General features: G+C 39.5%; 1 protein-coding gene across 2 annotated transcripts; it reads left to right on the forward strand.

Annotated features, from left to right (window-relative positions):
• The first annotated feature begins 358 nt into the window (after nt 1–358).
• LOC135471390 (rho-associated protein kinase 2-like) lies at nt 359–27,112 on the forward strand. Of its 2 annotated transcripts, XM_064750607.1 has the most exons (25): nt 359–445; nt 2,790–2,878; nt 5,578–5,686; nt 6,285–6,434; nt 7,020–7,100; nt 8,956–9,121; nt 9,790–9,896; nt 11,467–11,602; nt 12,708–12,868; nt 13,995–14,117; nt 14,912–14,973; nt 16,063–16,132; nt 16,921–17,024; nt 17,928–18,129; nt 18,853–18,946; nt 19,704–19,798; nt 20,367–20,498; nt 20,978–21,194; nt 22,463–22,625; nt 23,109–23,187; nt 24,089–24,151; nt 24,864–24,987; nt 25,560–25,625; nt 26,062–26,188; nt 26,795–27,112. In XM_064750607.1, the coding sequence occupies exons 1-25, from the start codon at nt 374–376 to the stop codon at nt 26,898–26,900; spliced, it is 2,898 nt and encodes a 965-aa protein (XP_064606677.1). In that variant the 5' UTR covers nt 359–373; the 3' UTR covers nt 26,901–27,112. The 2 variants fall into 2 exon arrangements, with proteins under 2 accessions (XP_064606677.1, XP_064606678.1); XM_064750608.1 differs by lacking the exon at nt 359–445 and having other exon boundaries at nt 2,427–2,878; nt 17,943–18,129.
• The last annotated feature ends 831 nt before the right edge of the window (nt 27,113–27,943 follow it).

Genomic DNA, 27,943 nt, shown 5'->3' on the forward strand with positions numbered 1-27,943 from the left:
CTTGATTTACGTTACTCCAGCAAAATTGCTTCACTTGACACAGAGCATAATACAAGACATTTCTGAAGCCATCAATATGGTTAAGGGGTTGAAAGTTTGGGATCCCATATAGAAATACTTTCATATTTTTTGTATTATTTACATATATATAATTGGTAAAACTGACATCTTTGTGAATTGGAAGGGTACCCAGAAGGGTGCACATGGATTATACCCTGTGATGTCATGCATGCCTCATTCAATGCTACATTAAAGGTATTTCCACATCAGCCAAATAGTGACAGAAACCACCAAAGAGTAACTTTCGGTTGTACCCAGATAACGGTGTTCTAATAATTTAGTCCTGTTTCTCTGTGAACTGGGGTAGTTCTCTATGGTGAGCATTTTCATTTGTGTATGTGCATTACCTTTTTCCTCGCAGGCAGGGTCAGCTGACGTCGTCGATGTAAGTGGATAACTAGGTTCTCAGCATGTTATAAGCCAGCATGTTGGCATGGCACAAACATACTGGTGCATATGTACTTGTAGCTAGAGTTATACTCAGATCTCTTTTCCCCTTTCCCTCTGTCTATAAAAGCTGGCTCCACTTTACATATTCACCTGGCTGGTTAATATTTTAGACCTAGCCTGTCAGATAAGCACTTATAGAGTTATACCCAAATCTTTTCCTCTTTCCCTCTGTCTGTAAAAGCTGGCCCCACTTTACACATTCACCTGGCTGGTTAGTATTTTAGACCTAGCCTGTCAGATAAGTACTTAGAGAGTTATACCCAAAGCTTTTCCCCTTTCCCTCTTTCTATAAAAGCTGGCTCCACTTTACATATTCACCTGGCTGGTTAGTATTTTAGACCTAGCCTGTCAGATAAGCACATACAGATGTATGAAAATATACCTGTGGAAATACATGTAGGTTACTTTCCGTAGAGGATACATGAAAAGGAACTCGAAAACAAAGATTATGTTTCCATGCCATATGGAGAAATTATGCTCCAGAATTTTTGTTAAAAACTTTCATTGTGGGGATATTTTTATACCTGTTAATTCCCTTCTCTGTTATGCATATTTTCCATCAATGGTCAGATTTTTTCGGAAATTACTTCATTGTTGAACTTGCTTAGAACTCTGTGAACACCCCTGAAGTTCCCCTAGCCCAGTGAACTGTGTCGCTGCAGTGTGGGCATTTTGACGTGCACACAAATAGTGCATGGCTTCTTCAAGCCAACTTAGTTCTCCCTCCTTGCCCCCACACCCACCGTAGTTCGGTCTTTACCCCACACCCCTGCCGCCATTTGGCCAGACCCATTTGGTCTGTCCCCCCTCCACCCCTCAAAGCTTGTTGACAATACCATTGAAAAGAGTATGCATTTCCTCACAGGTGCATGCCATAAACAAAATTGTAACATGTACCTCAAGTTGATAAATTATAAATAAAGTCAGCGCCAACGTCCGCTGTGGGCAACTCCATTGTGCCTAAGAACTAGTCCTGAAGTCTTCTGTGTTAGGAGGAGAATTCCCGTCGGAAACTGTCAAAGTGCAGTTCTTACATTTCCGGTAGAACTGCACCACTGCAAGCTACGCTGTTTCCAGACTGACCACCAGGCCATTTTTATCCCTCAAAGCAAACGTTAAAAAATTTGTATGTACTGTTATATATTATTCTACATGATAATTAAGAAGTGAAATAAAGCATGCCATGTATTGTTGACATGACTATTTGACTCCTCGAATGTGAATATTCAAATGAAAAAAGGACTGCTGTATTTCCTAAGCCAGATTCACAAACTCGGGATAACTTGTGGAATTCTACAATTGTATGATTCGAAAAGTGGTGGTGGATTTGACAATTTGCAAGTGTGAACATGGCTTTTTGAACAAGGTTCAGAATTTTCCAGTAAATTTATTTGATTTGTGAATGATACGGTGTGGAGATCAGAAATCAAGAGTAATTAGTAGAATGCCCTGCTAACAAGGGCCCTGATCAAAGTAAATGTACATGTTATATAAGTACTATATATTTTAATAATATATGCATATATATATATAAAGCATGGTACTGTGGGAAAGGTTTGAAGGTTTAGTTTAAAACGTGTTTTGCTTTCACTTTAGAGCTTTGCATAATATTTGTTTTATGTACCTAAATTAGATTGCATGTAAATATTGAATTGCTTGCTTCGTTTCATTTTGGAGGTTTTGACTTTTGAGTTTTGCTTGTAGAAAGTACGTATGAGCGTTTAAGTGTGAATGGTAAAGCTCGTTGGAGACTGGCATGAACCCTGTTTTGTTGTTCTTCAATGTGCTAAAAAGTTGTCTAAAAATAAATAAATATATATATACATACATATATATATATCTCTATCTACATTTTATCTTATTTAATTAATGTTTTGTGGCATGTGCAAGAATTATTCAGTTGTGTTGTGGGGGGTAGTTTTATGGTGGATGGCATTGTTTATGGTGGCATTCATGTTTGCCTCACCCATAAAACTAAACATCATTTTACAAGTGGAACATTTTTAAGTGTGGCATTTGAAACATTATAGTAAATTACGTTGTGTGGCTTGTATTATGGCATCGATATCAATAAAGGGGAAGGTGTGGGTATACTTTTTGGTGACCAAAACGTGTGAAATATCTGTATTACCGTGAAGGAAAGAATTCAGTTGACTTGATTTGTTGAAAGGCCAACATACGGAACTATGTATTCTGTTTGAAGGTGAATGATTATTGGAAATATCATCCTTGTTCGTATTTGGCAATGTAAGTGTGTTATATTTACCTGTATTTTTCAGCATCATGGCAACCCCAATAAGATTATCAAACTTGAAGATCAGATTAAGCAGTTACAGAAAGCCAAAGAGGAATTGGAACTGAAATACAGGTGTGTACACGGCAAACGCTGCTAGAAATGGCAGTGTCTGAGCATCTAGACTGTCATGTTGTGTAAATGACCTCAGCATTGACCCATGACTATAAAGTTGCTCATTTTCCCCCTATTCGGAGAGTTCTGTTAATATTAAACATGCTTTTGAAGTTCGTTCAGAAAGCAGGATGATAGCCTACTGTAGGAATGTAATTTCCAGCACCAAAGTAACATTTTATGAGCTATATTTGTCTCTAGATATCATTGAAAGTGAATTTGAAAAGCATTCACATTACAAAAATTGCGTTTGTTAGGTTGGAGAACATTACTTTTTTGGGAGAATATTACTTTTTTTTGACAGAAACTGACATTTTTCCTTAGGATGTCGTACATTTTGAAATCAGTATAACTTTCAGAATCGAGCAAAATCAGTAACTTTGTCATGAATGAAATTTTGACTTCAAATACAGTAATTACGCCTCGATTGCCCATGTCCTTGTAGTGTGGTAATCATTAAAGGTGCAAATAATGTGGATTTAGCACTACTTAACATACAGTAGTACTAACACGTACTTACAGGAAGCTGAATCCACTATTACATGTACGCTAGGACTGACAGGAAGCTGAATCCACTATTACACATATGTCAGGACTTACAGGAAGCTGAATCCACTATTACATGTACGTCAGGACTGACAGGAAGCTGAATCCACTATTACATGTACGTCAGGACTGACAGGAAGCTGAATCCACTATTACATGTATGTCAGAACTTACAGGAAGCTGAATCCACTATTACACGTATGTCAGGACTTACAGGAAGCTGAATCCACTATTACATGTACGTCAGGACTGACAGGAAGCTGAATCCACTATTACATGTACGTCAGGACTGACAGGAAGCTGAATCCACTATTACATGTATGTCAGAACTTACAGGAAGCTGAATCCACTATTACATGTATGTCAGGACTTACAGGAAGCTGAATCCACTATTACATGTACGTCAGGACTGACAGGAAGCTGAATCCACTATTACACGTATGTCAGAACTTACAGGAAGCTGAATCCACTATTACATGTATGTCAGGACTTACAGGAAGCTGAATCCACTATTACATGTACGTCAGGACTGACAGGAAGCTGAATCCACTATTACACGTATGTCAGGACTTACAGGAAGCTGAATCCACTATTACATGTACGTCAGGACTTACAGGAAACTGAATCCACTATTACATGCACGTCAGGACTGACGGGAAGCTGAATCCACTATTACACGCACGTCAGGACTTACAGGAAGCTGAATCCACTATTACACGTACATCAGGACTTACAGGAAGCTGAATCCACAATTACATATATGTCAGGACTGACAGGAAGCTGAATCCACTATCACATGTATGTCAGGACTTAATGGAGAAGAAAATTTAAATATCAAACAAATACCATTGAAAAGAGTATGCATTTCCTCACAGGTGCATGCCATAAACAAAATTGTAACATGTACCTCAAGTTGATAAATTATAAATAAAGTCAGCGCCAACGTCCGCTGTGGGCAACTCCATTGTGCCTAAGAACTAGTCCTGAAGTCTTCTGTGTTAGAAACTGTCAAAGTGCAGTTCTTACATTTCCGGTAGAACTCTTCTTCCCAGAAGGTAGCGAACAATACAGTTGGTTTTCTGCTTGACGATCAGGAAACCGGAATGTTGGACGTAGGTTCCGAGTTTACACGAACAAGCTGGCAGTTATAACGACCCTCATTGGCTGAGAGCAACAGACCCCCAGCATAAATTACAGGGTCTTAAAGATGGAGGATGTGACGGGCTCAGCGATTTATACCAGCTTTACTGTTTTCAGGCTTTATGTGTATGGCAAAACATGTAGGGAAAATCGCAAAATTATGCAGCAGGCACCAGCAGATAGAAAAATTTTTTTTTCTTCTCCTTTAATGTAATACACCCACAAGTACTGAGCCGCACAAGGGCTCATCACAACAAAGGCGGCTAGTTTTTAGTTGTGACAGCCAGAGGGCTGTGGACATAATCGTTACGCCAGTTGCAAGTACTAGACGGTGTATGCTGTGAAGATGCTGAGTCCCTTGCCTGTCGTTCAGTCAGTCAGTCAGTCAAATTTTAGCCATCTTATCTTTTAAAATGGGCTAATCAATCCAAATTTTATTTGTTTATTTATTTGATTGGTGTTTTTGCGCTGTACTCAAGAATATTCCACTTATACGACGTCGGCCAGCATTATGGTGGAAGAAAACCGGACAGAGCCTGGGGGAAACCCACGACCATCTACAGGTTGCTGACAGACCTTCCCACTTAAGGCCAGAGAGAAAGCCAGCATAAGCTGGACTTGAACTCACAGCGACTGCATTGGTGAGAGGCTTCTGGGTCATTCAATCCAAATTTTGCCTTGATATCTCTTTTGTCATGGACCTGACAGACCGCAGTGCAGGATGACATTATTCTTAGTTTTAATTTGTGCTTATGTATTCACAGCATCATGTTTTGATGCTGACTCCATCGATGTGCTAGGGTTTCCCTGTCTCTGCTCGGTTTGTTCAATCTAATAGTTCTTGTGATGTATGTGAAAGTATCCTTTAGTAAAACATTCAATATTTGTCAAATATATGAATAATAAAATCAGTCAGTTGTGTTATAGTATGTATATTTTACTTTTAATTTTTTTTTGTTGTTGTTTGTTTTCAGCATTACATTTCGGGAATTGGATCGGGTGACGGCTGATGAGGAGTTACACAGACAGCAGATCATGGATCTGGAGAGATCAGCAGTCATGAATAAACATGACTTCAAGGAGGTTAGTAAACAGTAGTAAGGGACTGTCATGGGCATTATGGTTGTCATTTGACTTACTTTGCTTTTTGAGTTTCTTAGTCAGGTTTTGCCATGATCAAATTCCTTTCATTGGTATAGTATGTCTGAGACCCAGCTTGTGATTTGGGTACTTTATGATAATAAATAAAAAACGGGGGATATGTCATTGAAGGGAAATTGGCTGATTGGCTGTCAGTGGAGATAGGATTTCCCGGTTGAGGCCTCCAGCCTTGGTTACACTTTAATATTAAATTGTGCCATTCCTTAATGTGTAGGTATAGCCTTTCTCTCACACCAGCCGATCAGAGATGATTCTATCATTTTAGTCAAGGAGAAAGTTTTTTTCTGTCCACAAATTTGTTCAAGTTTTACCAGTAATTTTGTCCTGGTTGAAGACCACAGTGCACTGTCGTCTGTAGGTAAAAAGATGAAAATAAATTTGCTGACTACTGTAGTGTAATGTGAATTATAATGGAGTATCTCATCATTGTTGGCTATTAATTGAATTGTATACATACATGTTTGCTTTGTCGAACGGGGAAACCTCATTCATCTGTTCATTGGTTCATTATTTTGTTCAGATGCAGAAAAAGTGGAATGCCGAGGTGGAGAGCAAGCAGGAGTTGGAAATGAAGTGTGGAAAAGAACTTCAAAAAGTAAACCATTTGCTCAATGAGGAAGTCAAGATCTCCCAAAGCCTCAGGGAGTCGTTGACTGCTACAGAAAAGGAGGTATCTCAACCTATTGCTTATATATTTGGTTCTCTTTCATAAGTTGTCTCCCTTTGTTGCTCCCAACATTGAATTTTATGGACTCTTCTAATATCAGTATAAATGCATATATAAGTACATGTTTTTCCAATTATATTTTAGTAGCTATAAGATTTAGTGTTGCAAGTTAAGTGGTATTAAGTTACATTTATGAAACTTGAAGGACAAATTATGTTTGCTAATGTTTGGAGGATGGGCCACATTCAGCTATGAATCAACACTAAAACATGCTAAAGCCAGAACTAAAGTTTAACAGTACAGCTACTACTGCAGTCGGAATGCTGGCAACATGCGGCTAAGAGTACTGTAATGACTTAGTAGTTACACATAAAAATAATTGGAGACCACTTAGCTTCAACCTCTGAATGGCTTTTTGCAGCTTGAATGGCCGCAATATTTTTGGTTAAGATGTCACCTGATTTCAAAGTACTCTGGTCTGTGGCTCAAGGTATATGATTTAATGTGTCAGATCAACTGAGATGAAGAACTTTAGCTACCCAGCTATTTTTTAATCACATGTGTATTGTGCCTTTTGTATGTTTTCAGCTGAGTGACTGTAATGAGCGTTTAAACAAAGAGGTGGAGAACCACAACAAAATGAAGAAGAACTACACAGAACTAATGACGGTATGTACTACCTGGATTTCTACAATACTCTCCTGTAGAACAGTCTCTGTCACATATGGAGTTTATTTTTTTATTTGATTGGTGCTTTAACGCTGTGCTCAAGAGTATGTCATTCATACGATGGCGGCCGGCATTAAGGAGGGAGGAGTCTGATGAGAGCCGAGAGCCAGGCTGTCACATGTGGGAAAGCAACTTCCCAGTGGTCTGTGGTGTAGCCCTGTGACTCACATTTCCCATAAAACACGGGTAAAACTGACCAATCATGTATCAGTTAAAAAAAATTCTGAAGAACCGTGTTAACTATTAGTCAATCAACCACAACACCTAATTAAAAAAACCAAAAAAAAAAAAACCATTGTCGAGGATCTGAAAACATCTGTGGTCAGGAATAAACTTGTTTCAGTTTAGAAACGAAACTCATGTTCCTGTCATGTTAATTTGTGTGTGATTGGGAGAATTCATGGTAGATGTAGAAATAGTAAGAACTGGAAAGCAGTTGTTTGACTGATATACATTTAGTGAGCATGCAAAAAGAACTGGAAAGCAGTTGTTTGACTGATATACATTTAGTGAGCATGCAAAAAGAACTGGAAAGCAGTTGTTTGACTGATATACATTTAGTGAGCATGCAAAAAGAACTGGAAAGCAGTTGTTTGACTGATATACATTTAGTGAGCATGCAAAAAGAACTGGAAAGCAGTTGTTTGACTGATATACATTTAGTGAGCATGCAAAAAAGCCCCTCCAGAATTAGGATTTCTGTTCCGTCTGTATTCATTTTGGTCATGAAAACATTGTGTTATTGTTTTGTTTTAGTTTTTTTTTCTTTTAGTGAAGTAAACAGTGAAGTAAACAGAAATACCACTAAGACATAACAGGGCCTTTGCTTATTTATTGTCACTTTCTTGAGCAGAAGTAAATATGTTTATATGTTTGAATTCTAACAGGAGGATCTCTGGATGGTATTTATGTTCAAAAAAATTCTTGTCAATTGAATTTTGTAATGTACACATTTGCTGAAACAGATAACTTGATAGCCATATCTGTTTGTTTAAATCCAGGTATTTGAACAGTAAGTTTCTATTAAAATATGCGACGTGGCCCCTACTCAAGTTTAACAGAAGATCAGCTCAGTGTGTAGATCTGTATTAAGACATGGGCTGTCTTGAGATGAGAGGCGACAGGTCACGTGACAGTGTAAATTATCTACCACATAGCACACACAGGCCATCAACTGGGCTGCTTTCGTGTTACGACTTTCTTTTTTTTTTTTTTAAATTAATTAATAGGCGTTGATAAATACAAAAAGAGCTATTCTTGCAATAAATGCATGGTTTTGAGAAAAAAGGAAAGTTTATTTATTTATTTGATTGGTGTTTTACGTCGTACTCAAGAATATTTCACTTATACAGCGGCAGCCAGCATTGTGGTGGGAGGAAAGAGCCTGGGGGAAACCCAGGACCATCCGCAGGTTGCTGAGAGACCTTCCCACGTACGGCCGGAGAGAAAGCCAACATGAGCTGGACTAAAACTCACAGTGACCGCATTGGTGAGAGGCTCCAGGCTCATTATGCTGCGCTAGCACGCTACCGACTGAGCCTCGGAGGCCCCCAAAAAGGGAAAGCTTTCCATGTCATTGTTGGCCAGTTGTATCAGGTCTTAGGAATTGAAATAGTTGCCTACATTAAAATCTCTTCAGGAAAAGTTAAAAATTTAAAAGTGATGCCTTAAATAGAGTTTGTTGGTGTGTTCGGTGAGGCTGACTTTGTATTATGATGTCTTTTTATTAGATTTCATTTCCATGTCTGTTTTTGTGTCCGTGAAGTAAGAGTGTTTTTGTTTTTTTGTTTCGCAGAAATACAATCAAAGCGAACAAGCCTATGATGAGGTCCAGTCCAAACTGAAGGAAGTATCCAACATGAAGTTAGCCCTGGAGCAAGAGAAGATACGCCTCCAGTCTGACCTTAGTATAGCTACCAGTCAACAGAGGGATGATATTTATCACCAGGAGGAATTACAAGGTTGCTTTATTTGCTTGTATTTTTCAGTAGAAAACTGTGGCAAATCTTTAAGGACTTTAAAAGCAAAGACAGCACTAGACCTGATGTATGTGTACATAGGCATTGGTAAAGTGACCCCTATGGGAGTTGACCCATATAAAGTGACCCATATGGGAGTTGACCCATGTAAAGTGACCCATATGGGAAGTGACCCATAGAAAGTGACCTATATGGAAGTTGAAAAGCAACTGTTGTGTTGCATAATTGAAATAAAGAGTCACAATTCATCATCAGAAATATTACGCATATTGAGAAATCAAAAGCACCGCCATGTTATCGGTTTTAACCAAGGAGGCACGATTTATTACTGTAAGCCCAGAACGCAGCTGTTTTGTCTCCCACATCACTCGAACCCTGTTTTGCTTTTCAACAATCCATACATAGGGTACAGATGAGAGGGTTTCTCTATCAACTCATGAACCTTGTAAAAAAATATCTAGATTAAAGGCTGATTTATAAGGTTACCTAGAGTTAGGTTCCTGCATGTAGACTTTGAGGTCTATTTAGTGCATTGTAAAACATTTTCTGGATTGGTAAGTTAATCACGTTGATTTGTGTTCATTTTTACGGGCTTATTTTTCTCTGAAATAGCTGAACTCAACTCAGTGGTTTCTTGTTATTTATTTTAGAACGATTGAAAAGTCTGCAAGTCGAAATGAAGAAGCTGCAGGATAAAGAGAAAGGGTCAGCTCAGGATATCATTAAGTTTCAGGACGAAATCAACAAATACCAGAAGGTGAGTCTTCATAAAACACTCATACAAAAATGATACAAGTTTTTCAGTTTTACATATCTTACCAATATGCAGCTTACTGTAGGCAAAAAAAAAAAAAATTGACGAATTGTCAAGCATACTGCTTGGTTTACAGTCTACAGTGGTTGTGCGTGCTTTTGCCCAGTCTAATGTTTATTGGTGTTCCACCAATTTGGCACGCAATTCATCACAGGTCAGATAGTTTGTCAGTAACTTGCCAAAAGTCTGTCTAGAAATCCCCAGGATCAAACCCAAGTGAAGTCATACTAAAACCTTTAAAAATGGTACTTGCTGCTGCCTCGCTTGGCGTTCAACATTAAGAGATTGGAGCAAGGAAACAGGACTGGTTGGCCCGGTGTTAGTATAATGTGACCGGGTGGGTTGTTATGTCTGGTGTCTTCGGTATGATGCTTCAGTGGCGGTAGCACTTTGGCAGCATGGACTCGTCCTCCCACAAGAAGACACAGTATATGTACAATGACTCCTTGTCGTCATATGACTGAAAAATTGTTCTTTGTAAGTAAGACATTAAACCCAAAGCATTCTTGCCGAAAATCGGTGATTTGCCAAGGGCGTTTAGGTTTCCTCCACCCATAAAACTAACTGTTGTCATATACCGTGGAGTACTTTATTTTTCGCGTGGAACTAATTTTCGCGGATTTTGTGGTCAATAATTTACTGCGAAAAATAATTTCAGCGAAAAAAATATCCAATATTGAATCACGCACTACAGGTAGTAGTAATAATGAAGTGAAATCTTTTTGGAGTGAAGTGAAAAATCTCCTGAATTTTTTAACAACAGGGAAGGGAAATTATTGTTTAAATATATACAAACTCTGGTGCTAAGGCTTGGTGAGTATAAAACAAAGTGGGAGTTTATTTGTCTTTAGTTTGATCAATCTTAGCTATGCCCGTAAAGTGACAGAAAAGTAGATACCAGCATGTGCTGGCTTCTGATGAATGTCGCTCTGATACTCGCTTTCCCATTGGTTGTGTCTCTCCTGTGGTCCAGTGAGTGAGGTTCTAACAAACTGTGATGTGTGTACAAAAACACAATGGCCGTTTGACAGCTACGGTAATGTTTGTGGTTTCTGACCTGCTACAGAGGACGGTTAAAACTGAAAACAATGCAAAACGTAGCGCGCTGCGTGATAAAGGATCACTTTGCCAGGTGTTTAAAAGTACTCATGTATGGTTTGGAAAGAAGTCACACCTGAGTACTGCTCATGGTAGGTGCGAAAGTAATCTTCTGACGTTGTGATAATTTATCCCCCATTGTTTTAATTTCTGATCCAGATCACCGCAGGAAACAAAGGAGGATTAAACCCACCCATGATGATACCTGTTTGACGTGCTTGAATAATTTCGGCCATATTATATCTTGGGAGATTTTGAGATTTGTTTTTCAGTGTTCCCGCAAACACATTTTTGGAGAAAATCCGCGAAAAATGAATAATCCAGTGAATATTAAGTACTTTACATTAAGTGATAAATTTTTGAGTATTGAGTTGACCAACAATTAGTCAATGAATCAATCGTTGCCTGTTGACAGAGTATTGCTACACTACAGCTGGAGCTGAAAGATGTAAAGGCAAAACTCTCCCAGGAAGCTCAGGCCCACAAGGAGACGATAAAGAAGAGGTCCATCTTGATGTCAGCTGAGGGCAGAAATCAGGAAGCCATTAGAGGTAAGATCATAATGAACACAAGGTGAATATGTGAACAGGCGGATTGACTGACTGATGGAGTGATTTGATGCGTTTGTGAGCAGATATAAGCAGGTTTTTAGAGATACGCTAACTCTTCGACCTTTTCAACCACCTCTGCAACCAGTATTTTGAAACCGTCTGGGAGAACATTTATGGGGTGTAGAAAAATAATTTGCGCAGTTTTTATGAAGCTTGCATCTTGAATAAGACAAGCAGATCATTTTTAGCATCATTTTTGGAATAAATGCATGCATAAATTCCACTCCAAAAAGTGCTTTAGTAGTTGATAAGGTTGAAGATTTACAGTAGGTTAAGAAAGTACATGTATGTTGATTATATTGCAGTATTTTACTTTTTGTACATGGTTTTTAATGTTTCTGGTGTTGAAACTGGATTGAAGTCAATATTTCAAGAAGGTAGATCGTAGGCTAGCTAGACAATTGACAGCTTATATGGTGATTGTAAATAAAATTTGAGCATTTCAACCTCAGTCGATTAACTGATTGATTGACTGGCATATTTTCATGAAGGTTAACGGGTAATAAACCTTTCGAGTTATGTGGAATTCTTGTATAGACTTGATGTCTGGGAACAGCAAAGATGCAATAAATACAATAATATATGTGGGAATAAATGTATAAGGAGTTTTTGCCCACCTTATCACCCTTCTGTAATAAGTTGCTGGAAAATTAATAAACAAACAAATTTTGTATGATCATCAGTAATATACACATACGTTCCAATGACTTTTCACGCTAGAATTCATATTGCAGGGCATGGGTGAGAAATCCCATGGAATTATGGGTGATTTTCTGTAGTTTGGCTTCATGTGGACGAATAGTGACATCACATGGATTCACGTCATGTTCTTTTTTCATACATTTATTTATTTATTTGATTAGTGTTTTCCGCCATGCTCAAGAATATTTCACTTATACCACGGCGGCCATCATTATGGTGGGTGGAAACCCGGCAGAGCCCCGGGGAAACACACGACCATCCGCAGGTTGCTGGCAGACCTTCCCACGTACGTTTTTCATATATGCATGTGTCTCAAGACGTGCCGTATTTTTTGCTGGTACAGATACACAGGTTAAGCTAGAGCAGGAAAAGCACCAACGTGAGGCTGCAGAGGACCGGTTACTCCACGTGGAGAAGCTGCGGAGTGACCTGATGGTGGACCTGGCCCAGGAGAAGAAACGCAACGGCCTGCTGGAGGAGGAGCTACGGACAGAGTCAGAGAAGGTCAGCCAGTTACTATATTTGATCTAAACTTTTTAGCCCTGACTAAGCTACTCGTCTTATTAGCTCTGAAGCTTCTAGCTGTGAAGACAGGATAGACTGGTTCTGCCTTAAAGGCTAGAAGGCCAATCTTCTGTATTTTTTAGGTATGACTTAACCTTCGTCTGTGGCCAGCAGTTTACGAAACAAAATCCTGGAAATGCCGTAGTTGGTTGACTGACAGTTGAATTGAAATTTCCTGAGCTATCTACTTGTTATCTCAGTGTGACTTTTTAAGTGGCAGAGCATCACCAATTGCTTTCATATTTGGATTTTGTTGTCATGGGGTAAGCTCATACTTAAACAACTATGGGAAGCCATGCTATATTTCTACGGTCGAGCATTGGCAGAAAGTAATGGGTCATTCTGATTCCTGGGCAGTTGCCAGGCGTGGGAGCCAGGATAAACCTGGATGATGTCGCTTATGAGTATATATTAATAGGTATTGCCGAGATTGCGATTCATAGGTAAAAACAAGAACATGACAAACCATGCTTCCATTGTTGGTTTATTAGTGCAAGAAGTGGTCAACATGGAGCTGTCGTACAAGGACACTTTGACACAGATTCCCAGGGCTGCTGATTTTGTCTGATTTGGAGAGTTCTTTTGATCTTACAAAGATGTTTTGAGGTTTCCTACTGGAAAAATGAAAGCTTTTGAATGTTTATTAAAACAGTACTGATAGTTTCGGGAACAAAATCTGACATGCACTGCAGGTGGAGAGTCATGCTACTGAAATTCTTTGATAATATTGTGTGGATTTTCATGTTTCAGGCCAGAAATCTGACACCATTGACAGAGTGTCACATTTCTGAAGACGTGTAACAATACTGTTTGGGTTTTCATGTTTCAAGCCAGGAAGCTGACACTGCTGACAGAGTGTCACGTTTCTGAAGAAGTGTAGCAATACTGTTTGGGTTTTCATGTTTCAAGCCAGGAACCTGACACTGCTGACAGGGTGTCACGTTTCTGAAGAAGTGTAGCAATACTGTTTGGGTTTTAATGTTTCAAGCCAGGAACCTGACACTGCTGACAGAGTGTCACGTTTCTGAAGAAGTGTAGCAATACTGTATGGGTTTTCATGTTTCAGGCCAGGAATCTGACACTGCAGGTAGAACAAGAGATTCAGAGAAGGACGCTGCTTCAGAATGACTTTAAGACGGTGTCCCATCAACTGACTGAGTCCAGGGCCATCTGTAAACAGCTGAAAAAGGTACATGTAGCTCCTCTGCATAAATTAATGAAATGGCACCATTAAAATGTCAGGGAATATTGGTGGCTTGTTACAAATGGTTGATTTGATGTATAGCAGTAACAGTAAAATGTACACCTCAAGATGGTCATTGCCAGTGAATCAACTTTAAGTTACTTGACTGCAAACTTCATTTTTGTTCCACTGCCTGTAAATGTTCTGGCTGGGTTGTGTTCATGTATGCCTGTCTGTCATTCAGCAGACATGATCACAACATTTCCCTCCTGCTGTGCAGAATTCCAAATTCCAAGCTGTGTGAAAATACTGCCTTACACTGGAGTGCGCGTGAACTGCCATTTTTTTTTTTTTTTTTTTTTTTATGGGCACATTCGTAGGGGAGAAGGTCTGGCAACAGCCTGCTGATGGTCATTGGTTTCTCTTGGGCTCTGCCCGGTTTCTTTCCACCATAATGCTGGCTGCCCCTGTATAAGGGAAATATCTTGAATACTGAGTAAAACACCAATCTTATGAATAAATGACAGTTACACTGAAACATTAATATGTTAAAGCTACGTATAAATGGAATAATGGACCAGCTGTGTTTTAGGGGGCAATGCTCCCCATAATAAAGAAAACTCCTAACCCAATTCATCTACAAGATTTAGTCCCAAGATTTAGGTTTTATGGTGCGTTCAGGTAATTGTGGGTAGCCAACAGAAATGTGGTATTTTCAGATATGACTGTAACGAAGTATTCCCCTTTCCAGTGCCTTCCTTTTGCGGCAGTATCATGTTGTTTTTGTTGGTTGTCCACAGGAGTTAGAAGACAACAAGGCAGCTAGTGGCAGCACGCAGATGACCGTGAAAAAGTTGAAGGAGTAAGTCAGGTTTTTCTTTTGTAACTAGTTTGTTGTCATTTCACAGCTCTAATGATTTGTGCATTGGCGTTCCTCGAAGTTCTGGTCAAAGAGAACGATGTAATACATGTGCTGTAATACTTCAGTCTTTCCACATGGTTGCAAGATGTTTTTATTAAGCAAGCGGGGCCTCTGCGACTCAGTTGATTGGTGGAAAAAGTTGTTATGAACTTGACCACTGTTGGCTTGCTTTCACTCAGAGCTGAACTTTCAGATTGTACAATCGCAGTCATCATGGATGATAATTATTCAGATGTGATCAAATTTCAATTATTTATTTATTTGATTGGTGTTTTACGAATATATACTTCACTTAATATATGATGGGAGGGGCCTCCATGGCCCAGTTGATTGGCGTGCTAGCGCAGCGTAAGGACTCAGGAGTCTCTCACCAATGTAGTCGCTGTGAGTTCAAGTCCAGCTCATGTTGGCTTCCTCTCCAGCCGTACGTGGGAAGGTCTGTCAGCAACCTGCGGATGGTCGTGGGTTTCCCCCGGGCTCTGCCCGGTTTCCACCCACCATAATGCTGGCCGCCGTCATATAAGTGAAATATTCTTGAGTGCGGCGTAAAACACCAATCAGATGAATAAATAAATAAATAAATAAATTTTTGTCAAGCATATTGTGATGGCATTATTCTGTGGAGATTTTTTTTTTTAATTTTTGTGATGCCCATTCACACAAAGACACATTGAAACAACATTTTTGTCATGTATATATGCCTTAAGATACCATATTCAATCCTGAAAATGAAGAATTTCTGTATGTGACACACCCATAATAAACTAAGGAGATTAACTCCAGATAATAAAGAACTATGATCCATATAAATTGCACAGGGTAATAAAATCCAAGCTGGTTTTTTTTTTTTTTTTAATTATCTTTTTAATTGAACCTCACACAGCGGTCTGTATGAAGTTCGTGTATAACCAGTAAAATTTGCCCAAAATTTGATGAACTTTATGGCTTGAAAACCAGCTTGTTACTCGTGTCACTGTGGTAAAAGCAGAGTAAACAACACGGATACAAATGTTTGTTTTGTGTTTACAGTGAGGTGGCCACCACCAGTCTGCAGATGAAGGAATATCAAGACCAGCTAGAGACAGAACAATATTTCTCTGTGAGTAGTCTGCACTTGCATGCAATTCCTTTACTAAAAAAAGTACGTAAGATAAAATTAAGATTAAAAGTTGTTATTAAGAGATGTAAGATTATTCAGTTTTGGCTTGATTAGGGACTTAACTGTTAGCAGTGGTTAAGGATGCATGCCTTTCTGTCGCTAGGACACTTGTGATGCAGGTTCAAAACCAGCCATTGATAAGGAATTTGTGAACTTTACTGTTCTCTGTGCTTGTGAGGTCTTGGTCAAAATAAGTAATCTGTGATGCTGGTATAGTCGATGTGTCTTCCACCAATATGGTTTGTTTATTTGGGGGCCTCTGTGGCTCAGTTGGTTAGCGTGCTAGCGCAGCATAATGACCCAGGAGCCTCTCACCAATGCGGCCGCTGTGAGTTCAAGTCCAGCTCATGCTGGCTTACTCTCTGGCCGTAAGTGGGAAGGTCTGGCATCAACCTGCGGATGGTTGTGGGATTCCTCCGGGCTGTGCCCGGTTTCTACCCACCGTAATGCTGGCCGCCATCGTATAAGTGAAATATTCTTGAGTATGGCGTAAAACACCAATCAAATAAATAAATAAATTGTTTATTTGTAGGCATCTATCGCATATGGGAATGTTTACCTCAAGCACTAGGGTTTCCCCCTCCCACAACACTGACCCCCAAAGTATAAGTGAAAAATTCTTCATTGTTGGCATAAAACAAAAGTCAAATGAACAAAAAAAAAAACCGAATGTAGTGCTCTGGTTTTTGTATTGTTGTTCGCATGGATGAATGTTGTTTGTTGTTCAGGCTCTGTACAAGGCCCAGGTGAAGGAGTTGAAAGAAGAGGTGGAGGAGAAGGGCAAACAAGTACAGGAGCAGGAGGCTAAGCTCAAGGTCATGCTCCAGGAGAGGTGAGTTATCTGCTCGTGTCAAACTTTAGTGTGTCAACAAGTCAAGCAGTGCTTAGTGTGCACGTCAATGTGTGTGAGAAAGGGGTTGAAATGTGGCTACACATACAGCTTACCTGACAAGCATTTTGAAAACATCAGCAGCCACACCATTCTTATGTAAGAAGTGATGGAAATTACAAAGGTATCTCCAACTGACGACTACAGACTGCATGTCTTCAAACATTTGCACTCAGTGCAAACGACAAAATCACGAAGTAAAATAAAGTTCTTAATTGGCACATCTTTATCAATGAGGCGATCAAATAGCTCTCAACATTGTTGGTCAAAAGAGAATATACACTCTTTATCCCACCCACTTTACCCCATATTCTTGGTCACATTTAAGGGGACCAGCCCCGATAGCTCAGCTGGTAGAGCATCTGCTTCGGGGGCGATAGATCCAGGGTCAATCCTGGTTCGGGTCACACATAAGACCTTAAAAGAGGAAGTTGTCCCCTACTTGGTGTTCAGTACTAAGGGGATAGTGCAACGACTTTTTGACTCGTATCATTATAATGGCTCAAGCGGGTGGTCTGCTTGCCGTTGGTAAGTTGTCTCAGTGAAGCAGCACTAGATAAGAAAGAGGGTTGGAAATCTGTCCTGCAACAAGGAGGCACATTACACGTACAAGCACTCTAAGGATTCCTTCATCGTCATATGACTGAAAAATTTATAAGTACGACGTTAAACCCCAAGCAACACACTCACTCACTCACTCACTGGCATTGAAGGGATAAAACTGTGTATCTCACTTGTTGGAGTCCGCATTCGTCATTTATTTCCCACGATCCTCTCATAATTTTTGCAGGTTTTAGGGTGTTATTTGCTGAATTCACTGTATAAGCCTGTTGTTCATTGTGTCAGGCATGTGTTTCCCAGGGACTCTGTTGTGGATCAGCTACAGCTGGCCTTCTCCCGCGCAGACTCAGAGAAGTTGGCCAGGACTATCGCAGAAGACCAGTTGTCAGATGTGGAGAAGGAGAAGACAATGCTGGAGCTGGAGATTAAAGATCTGATGTCTCGTCATAAGACAGACCTTGCCAAGAAAGATGCCACCATTGATGATGTAAGTTTGGCCGTGTCTTAATTCCCCAAATCTGAATCTATTGCAGTATACATTGCCTCGGTAGGGGGCCACCGGCTTTTACCAATATGGTTCCTGTGATTTCAAGTCCAGCTCATGCTGGCTTCCTCCCTGGCTGTATGTGGAAAGGTCTGGCAGCAACCTGTGGATGGTCATGAGTTTCCCCAAGGCTCTACCGGGTTTCCTCCCACCATAATGCTGGCCTCCATTGTATAAGTGAAATATTCTTGAGTACAACGTAAAACTCCAATCAAATAAATAACTAAATTATTTGCCCCGGCAGTGTTCACTGGCATAAGCAATTGGCCTCAGAAATGTATTTGACCTTAACCTCAACCTTATACTTATCTATTATGACAAATTTGTGAATGTTTAGAGAACACATCTCCAGAGTTATGTAATACAGCAACATGTTAAGAAGGCTCTATAACTTAATAGTTGTATGAATGAATGAATGTTGATATTTAAAGTTCACATCCTCTGTATTTGATCTAAAATTTTATCTATGACTAAATTACTTGTGAGCGGGATTCACCAAAAGTAGTATTCAATGACCTGTTCGGCTTCATTCTAAAACTGTACTTTTGGTTTTGGTGTAAATTTCTGTTTCAAATAGTATTTGGGGTGTATGACATTGATCAGTACAGTAGATGAAAAAGTAAATGTATTTTGGCGTGAAGGAAATGTACTTGGTCTATTTGATAGATGGAGCAGACCAAAAGGGAGATGGCATCTCTGTGTGAAAAGTTAAAGGCAGAGAAGGAGGACTTAGAAAACAAATACAAGAGGTTGAAAGAAGGTGAGCAGGATTTTTGCAGTCTTCCCTCATTCTGTGCCAAGGACAGCAATAAGTTTTTGTCAAGCAGTTTGACAAATTTTTTTCATACTGGCATAATGTTTTTATATTTATACATCTAATTTGCTCATACCTATGAAAAGACATAGCACTTCACTGAGAGGCATATCTTGATTTACACATGTATTTGTGTTTCCCAAGTAATTTTTTTGATGGGACTGCGAGCAGGCCATGACCTCATGATTATGCATTAAGTTGACCTTGCTGTCACTCCCACTTATGTACAAGGAATTTGTTTGGTGCAAAAGCAATGATGTGTGAACAGTGTTCCGCTGTGTTGTCTCACATGAAGTTTACTGCAGACCAGTTGTCTCCCACCATTATGACATGTCTAATGTGAAAAAGTTTGAGAGTACCTTGCCAAAGGCTGGTGGTTTTCTATGGGCATTCTGAAACCAGCCACCATCCTTAGGTATGTGGCTTATAAAGAACAATACAGTACGTAAGTCAATAATGAAGGTACTTGGCGTGCCTGGCTGGCTAAGAAAGTTAATGGGTTCTGCTGTATGTCAACGACCCCGTGAGGTGGATTATTAACAGTCAACTCCAGGCTGCTTTGATTTCAGGATGATGTATTTTGGGAAACAAATGGGTACCTGTATGCCGAAACAGTAAACAAATCCATTTAAGTCTTTAAGTTTTCTTCTATCATTTTAAGACATGAACTGATGTCAGTTTTTTTTCATTTTTGAACTTTCAGACTTTAAAAACACAATGTCTGCTAATAAACATACAGACACAGACATTGCACTACTGAAAACCAAACTCAACGAAGAGAAAATCAAGAAAGAACAGGTGAGTTGGTATTAGTAAGTTAAAGAGGTCTTTTTGATTTTTTTTAAACAAGATTGAATGATATTCCCTCGTTTTAACCATGAGGATTTTTGTCTTGGGTCTCTCCTCACATCAGCATCAATACCAGTACCAGGGGTCACCCCATTTAACTGGTTAACTTGGGAGAGGCCTTGTGGGCCAAGAATTGTGGAATTCCCAGGCCTTTTTTAGGTTTAGAATTAACTGCAAAAAGTCGCTGACCGAAAGACACGTGTTGTTTGAGGTCTATGTACTTGTCCTCCTCAGTAATACTGGGATTTTCAGTCAAATACAAAAGACATTATGAAAGTGTGCTATGATTTATGTTCATCTTATTGTTTAGCATCGAGTAGAAACCATCTTTTTAGATGATTAATTCTTTGTAAATTTCAGCACATTTAGGTGCTACTGAATTAAATGTTGAATGAATGAATCACAGACAAATCGAACAAGCACTTTGCCTCTTTGAGTAATTGCTGATCTAGCAGCATGGGTATTGATTTATGATGTCAAGACTGACAACAAAATGTGCTGATTTATTCCCTCACAGGCTGTCAACAAATTGGCTGAGATTATGAACAGAAAAGAGTTTAGGAACACTAATAAACGTGGAAGCGTCAATTCATCAGAACTGAAGAAAAAAGAGAAAGAGTGCAGAAAACTTCAGCAGGAGTTAACAATGGTGAGTAAACAGGTTAAGGTAAGATAACTTGTTGGTTAGAGAGCAGAGAGCTCAAGTTCAGCTGATTCTAGCTACCTCTCCGGTAAATATTTGGGAAGACCAGCAACTTTCAGACAGAAATGGGTTTCATCCCACCATATTTTTGAGTATTCCATAAAACATCAATCAGATATATAAAACAAGTTAGATACTAGAAATTGCAGCTGATTTTGCCTAAGATTATGTTTTTGGACATTCTATTGCTTGTAGATATAACTTAGTGTGGGTTATAAATCTGCTACTTTAAATGTCTAAAGTAAATGAAAAACTTCTGGCTGTTAGAAAAAAAAACTTGTTTCAGCCTCATGTGTTGGTTATGTTGAAAAAGTCAGACTTGAAATTGGTCTCCTTGTAAGGGCTAAGAAGTTCATAAAAGTTATAATGTTTCAATTTATGAAAAGCACTTTTGTCCAGCGTTTCTTTTTTGGTGACTATTTCAGGAGAGAGAGAAGTATAACAAAATGGTAGATAAGTACCAAAGAGATTTGTCCGAGACTCAAGCTGCTCTGTACGAGGAGGGACAAGGTCGCAATAAACTACAGATGGAGATGGATGCCAAGGACTGTGAGATTGAGCAGCTGCGCTCTAAGTTGTTCTACATCAGTAATGACAGTGGTTCTGTGAACAGCGGAACTCTGGAAGAGGATGCTGCGACTGGTGAGAGACGGGCTCGATGGCTAGCCTGCAGTTTTTACGTTTTTTTGACAGGCCTCTAACTGGTGAGAGACGGGCTCGATAGCTAGCCTGCAGTTTTTACGTTTTTTTTGACAGGCCTCTGACCAGCTTTTTCCTCTGCTCTGGACAGCTTTCAGTGAACAACTTAAAAACTTCAACTTCACTTGTAGATATTTTTGGCATTTTTCACCAGGCAGTATTGGTTTCACCTCAGTTGGTCTGTTTACACCATGTATAGATGCTGCAGATTACAAAATAAGATGATCTTACGGCAGTTATATGGATGGTGCTGTAACTTACTGGTTTTTCTATGCAAACAAGATGAAGTGTAAAGAAAATTTAGCCAACTGCTGAAATTACACCGAGTTGTGTTGAAGTAAAGCTGAAAGTTATTTTATGAAAGCAGTAGTGAGTGAAAAAAAAGTTTGTTGAAGGTCAGAAGAAAAAGGAGGATCAAGAGCGGGGGCATGATGAAGGGAAAAAACTTTGAAAAGGGGAACAGCAGTACACAAAGAATGGGCGTTTCTGTTAAATCTGTGTGCACTGTGTATTCCAAGTTTCTCTTGTGCTCACCTGTCAGAGACCTCTGTGGGGGCCTCTTTGGGTCTAGAAGGTTAGTGTGCTAGCACAGTGCAATGACCCAGAAGACTCCCACCAATGCAGTCACTGTGAATTCAGCTTTTTCTGACTTCCTCTTCGACTGTACGTGGGAAGGTCTACCAGCAACTTGCAGGGCATGGGTTTCCCCTGAGCTCTGCCAGGTTTCCTCCAATCATAATGCTGGCCGTCTTATAAGTGAAAAATATTCTTGAGCATAGCGACCGGCCCGGATAGCACAGTTGGTAGAGCGTCCGCTTCAGGACCGGTAGATCCAGGATCAATCCTTGATCGAGTCACACCTAAGACTTTAAAAGAGGAAGTTGTAACTTCCTCGCTTGGCGTTCAGCATGAAGGGGATAGTGCAACGACTGGTTGACCCGTATCAGTATAATGGCTCGGGCGGGGCGGCTTAGTTGCCTTCGGTAAGTCGTCTCAGTGAAGCAGCACTAAATAAAAGAGCGGTGGAAATCCGTCCTGCAACAAGGAGGCACATTACACGTACATGCACCCTAATGATTCCTTCGTCATCATATGACTGAAAAATTGTTGAGTACGACGTTAAACCCCAAGCACTCACTAACTCACTCTTGAGCATAGCGTAAAATAACAATCAATCAAATAAATAAATAAGTCAAATACCTGTGTTCCAGGTGAGAATCATATGGAAGGATGGCTAGCTGTACCTGCTGGGAAAAAGACCAAAGGAATAACGTGGAAGAAACAGTTCATCGTGGTCAGCAGCAAAAAAATATTTTTCTACAACTCGGAGAATGACAAGATGGCAGCAGATCCTATTATGGTGATAGATATTGAGTACGTTGATGAAAATTGCCTTTTGTTGTCAGTTAAAACTGCAGATCAATTAACATGTAATACCAAAACAACTTGAGTCATCTGAATTTCACTTTCGTCAGTGCCTGAAACAGTTATTTTACTTGTGTGCTATTAACAATGAATGATACATTTAATTGTAACATTGGTGTAGCAAAACTTATTTTACATCTGATCCATATGATCCGTCATCTAAACCAGTTTATAAACTTGCTTAACTCTAAACTCAGTAGCAACATGCGGCTGGTCGTGGGTTTCCCCCCTCGGTTTCCCTCCGCCATAACACTGGTTGCTGTTGTATAAGTGAAATGTTCTTGAGTACGACCTAGATCAATATCGAATTTCGAACTATTTTGAGAAATTACAGACCAACACAGAATTATCATCTTCTTTCCCTCTTCAGCAGACCAGTTTGTTGTTCTGACTGAATCTGACATTTAATCATATTTGTGATTCATGTTTCAGAAAATTATTCCATGTGCGTCCAGTTACACAGGGTGATGTGTACAGGGCAGAAGCCAAAGACATCCCCAGAATATTCCAGGTAACTAGGCACTGGGTCAGACAGCTGTCTAAAGCTTAGGAGAATAGGCTACCTTTAAAATGAAGTATACTTCATCCAAAAAGTTCATTTCATACGGCCCACAAATATGGTGTTCATGATTTCTTTACACTTTATATTTGCAATGAATAAACTGTAAATAAATATAAATGTTCTGCGGTGCCTGGCTGAAGGTAAATGTTACTCCGTTCATTAGCATTTAATTCAAATCATATAGATGGGCTCGGTTTCAAATACATCCCAGTGAGGCGCAGTGACCCAGGAGCCTCTCACCAATGTGGTCATTGTGAATTCAAGTCCAGCTCATGCTGACTTCCACTCTGGCAATACGTGAGGAGATCTGTCAGCAGCCTGCGAATGGTTGTGCGTTTCGAGAGCCCGGTTTCCTCCTACCATAATGCTGTCCATAAAACAGCAATCAAATCAATACATAAATAAACAAATACATATATTTGACACAGTTAACATGAGTAGTAACAATTTCATATTAAAGAGCTGAAGTGTAAATTATGGGGATGGGCCGTGTATGGGGATTAGATCGGGTGTCTTTGTATGGTGTCTTTGACTTCATTAGCATTGAATTCAAATTGCATAAATGGGCTTTGTTGCAAATAAATATCTTTGACACTCTTAACATGAATAACAGGTTTATGTAAAACCTGACCTAAAATCGATAGGGCTTGTTCCAGTCAATGTAAAGGGGATCAGGTGGAGTGTCGGTGTCTGGTGTCTTTGACCTGATATTGTGATTATGCAGCATTAACTGAACATTTAGGATATCACATAACGGAAAGACACTATAACCCCAGATAAACCAACCAACCAGTACTGCTTTGTGAAAACTAGCCGGTGTGATGTTACATATTTTGTTCTTCATGTGTAGATACTATATGCCTCAGAAGGAGAAAACAGGAAGCTAGAAAGTCCCCAGGATCAGCAGACACAGGTAAGTGGGGCAGTTTTGTTTATTTTATTGGCAAGAATGGTGTTTTAGGACATTTTAAACCATGCCTTAAAGTGGTGGTTTAGAACATGTTAAACCATGTGTCGTTTTTGAACATGCATGCAAGTACATGTAGCTTGCAGTTTAGGTCACTGTTTACTGAGAATTAGCTGAAGAAAGTTATTATATTAAGTAAACACTGGCATTTAATGTACAGATAGTTTTGTGTCATCTTTTGGTTGCTGGATGTTTTGCTCTTGCATAGCAGGTTTTGATTAAAGACCGTGTACGTTGCTGTGTAATGGTTGTGATTGACCCAACATTTCCATGCCTAGACAAGCCGATTCCAAGCCATGTAAAAACACACACCATTGTCTGTTAGGCTTCAGTACTTGTGAACTGTCTCTTTGCTTTATAAGCACAACTGTATGCAGAAAGAGAATATTTTTGAGTATGGTGTAAAACACCAATCCAATAAATAAAGAAAGAGCGATGTATCACAGCATTTTGATTTTGATTTTGGATGATTCAGGGTGGTAGATTTCCTATACCTACATGCACAAAGCATTATCAGTGACTATTGACAGTTTATTGAGGCATTTATTTGATTTTGATGTCATGAGTGTGGCATGGAGTGCAAAGACCTTGATTTGCTTTTACTTACCATGTACTGTAGATGATTTATTGAGGCAGCGTTTTGTTTTGAATGTTTCAGGGTGGTATGGAGTACAAAGGCCACGATTTCCTTGCTCTCCATTTCCGCACGCCCACAACCTGTGAGACCTGCAATAAACCTGTCTGGCACATGCTGCATCCACCACCAGCCTTAGAGTGTCGGCGTAAGTACATTATGTATATCTTAGTATCTTGATGTAGTGCTCATATCTCCACTTATCTCCACTTATAAGGTGCCACTTTTATATGCTGATAAAACTAAGCACTTGTATTGTCCTATTTTCTCTTGCTTGGACACGTCAGGTGTGGGTCTTTGACAGGCAATTTGTGGATTGCTCGCTCGCTCTTTTCATCGGGCCTTGGTGACATGAAGTGGTCAATACGTCTCCAATGGCTGTTTGTGCAGTTTAACAAAACATGACTGAAGACCACCAGTGTGGTGTGAATGTCTGTACAGCACAGGTGGAAAAGTTTGTCAGTTACTTGCCAAAGGTTGGTGGATCCCCCAGTCCATTCCTGTTTCCTCGATCCATAAACCTGACACCCATTGTACAAGTAAAAAAGTAAATGCAATAGTCACAGATAGGGAACACATGAATATGGTGTTTCAAAAGTTGTTACAAATAGTAATTCTGGCTAATTTTTATGGGAAATGGGGGCAGGGGGAGGGGCGGTTTTAGGGGGGCTAGAATGCGTCTGCAGTAGGTTGCACTAATGTTTATTTGTTTTGTTACAGGTTGCCATGTTAAAGTTCACAAAGATCATTTTGATAAAAATGAAGAATTTATAGGATATTGTAAAGGTGAGTGTGACAATATGTTTGTTGGCATCGATGATTTTGAAGCTCAGTCAAATACCCGCAGGTTGTGGTTTTACCTTCATACTATTAGCTGCAAAAAAAAAAAAAGTCCAATAAAGACCGTAATTTACTATGTGTATCTCTCTGATGGTCACAACGTCTGCCTGGTCTCGCTTAAGGATCCTGATGTCTCTCAAGATGACGTGGACATTTTAACAAATGTGGCAGCTAGGGCAAATTTGCTCTTGTTTCTTTCACTCTCATTTATGGGATCTTGCCGTGCTGTAAATTTATAGCTGTGTTCGTTTCTTTCACTGTCGGTGTGTGAAGTCCAGCCGAGTATATACTAACAGAAGTACACCTTCATTTGTTTTGCAGTTGTCCTTGAGTAGCCTCCTTGTGTAAATGTCATAAATTTGTTTTTCTGTTTGTGTGACAGTCAACTTTGAGATCCAGGCTAAGGAAATGTTACTGCTGGCTGAGAGTCCTGACAAACAGCAGGACTGGGTGAAACATCTGAGGAAGAAAGTCTCAAAGAAAGGCATCGTCAGCTCAGGAAGCCTAGGGTAAGAACAACAGCGTTTTTCTCTGGGGCTTCCCTGGCTAAGTGATTAACGTGCTAGCACCATGACTCTAGTGTCATCAATGCAGTCGCTGTGTGTTCAAGTCCGGCTGATGCTGGCCTTCTGTGTGGTTGTACGTGGGAAGGTCTTCCAGCAACTTGCAGATAGGCGTGAGTTTCTGCTCGGTTTTCTCCCATCATAATACTGGCCGCCAACGAATAAATGAAATATTTTTGAGTATGGTGTGAAACACCAATTAAATGAGCAATACATATTTGTATGTGACTTAGCCTGTAATTAACTGTATTTAGTCGGATGTTTTCTCTGTCTTCCAACGGTCAAATGTTTGACATCCTCAATTATGGAACGGGCCTGGTATATTTTGTCGTGGACAAATTCACTTCAGAAGGGACCTTAGTTTGACGACAACATGAAATTGTATGTGGGGGACGTTGTGCATTTTGAATTTCGAAATTGGACTGGTTTTCATTTCAGTTCATTTCGGTATGATAGCCTCATTTAAATCAAAGTATTAAAGGTTTGGTTAAAATGTACTTGGTTGATGGTTGATTTGCTTGCGTTTAATGTGGTTTGCTTTGTCTGTTGTAGGCCATCGGCCACACGAGGCACCAAGCAGTACTCATCAATGCAACGGTCTTCATCCTCCTCCAGTACTGCCAGCAAGTCGTCAACATTACCAGCAGGGAGACCGTAACCATGGGACACGCCCCTCCTTAGATACTACTGATCTACTAATATTAGAACAATATGTTAAGGTGGGCAGTTTGCGCCAACTCATGATGTAGATTTTGTCTGAAGGTCTGACTTGTGCTGTCGGACATATTTATGTACTATTAGTTATGGCAGCCATCAAAATAGAAATCTGTCAAGGTTGCCAGTCAGAATTAATGATTGTATATATATATATATATATATATATATAATTTTGGATCTATCATCTAGAGAATGATAAGTATTCTCCCTTCTAATTAAATTTGGTCCTACTGAAGATTTTCAACAAAGTCAGACTTAATTTTGTCTTAATTTCTAGGATGAAAAAAAGAATATATATGGTTACAAAGTAGCCAATTCTGTGCCATAATGGCAGCTTTTACCGCTTTAGAACGTAGTATTACATGCAGAGCTCATTAATATTTAAAGAACTTAATCACATGTACTATCTTTTAACTGGTCAAGCTTTCGACTGATGTGTGGTTAAATTTTGTATTAAATAACAATGCATTTGCATAAATATATGAGAAATGAGACAAAATTCAGTAGAACTCGATGGACTGAAAATCTTCAGCACGGTCTTTGTATTCCGCTTTCATGGCTGCTTCTTTGATGACATTTGTGCTTATCTTCTCATTATCGTTTCATTAACATCACTCATTGATGTACTCCCGTTTTGTTCTAATTCCCAAATTTATGAATCTACGTTGCATTTTAATGATTGTGCCAGTGTAAATATGGTTGCACGTATGGCTTTAAGTCTTTCTGTCAAGCAGCCACGTTTCGCTTTGGGCAGTTTTGTCATGCAAATTGTGGGACACACTTCATGTAATGCAAAATCCCACTTCTCAGCTTGTATTTTCTTCAAAAGTGATAGGACTGACGGAACATCAGCCCATCTGATAACGTGTAAATCTCGTTCTAAAGTCTAATGTCATGTTACATGAAGTTCTCATTCAAATTGTATGTAAATTATCCCTGCTTTCCTACATGTAAATGTATCACGACAAACATTTTTCTTATTGG

The sequence above is a fragment of the Liolophura sinensis genome, chromosome 7 (genome assembly GCF_032854445.1).
Source record: "Liolophura sinensis isolate JHLJ2023 chromosome 7, CUHK_Ljap_v2, whole genome shotgun sequence".
NCBI classification, from domain to species: domain Eukaryota; kingdom Metazoa; phylum Mollusca; class Polyplacophora; order Chitonida; family Chitonidae; genus Liolophura; species Liolophura sinensis.

What these genes read in the sequence shown, in the direction of transcription:
- LOC135471390 (XM_064750607.1), top strand. Translation starts at nt 374, where the DNA reads ATGGTGAGCATTTTCATTTGTGTATGTGCATTACCTTTTTCCTCGCAG. An exon ending in ACCGTGAAAAAGTTGAAGGA is followed by an intron (nt 14,974 to 16,062) that starts GTAAGTCAGGTT and finishes TTGTGTTTACAG; the next exon opens with TGAGGTGGCCACCACCAGTC. An exon ending in ATTTATAGGATATTGTAAAG is followed by an intron (nt 25,626 to 26,061) that starts GTGAGTGTGACA and finishes TTTGTGTGACAG; the next exon opens with TCAACTTTGAGATCCAGGCT.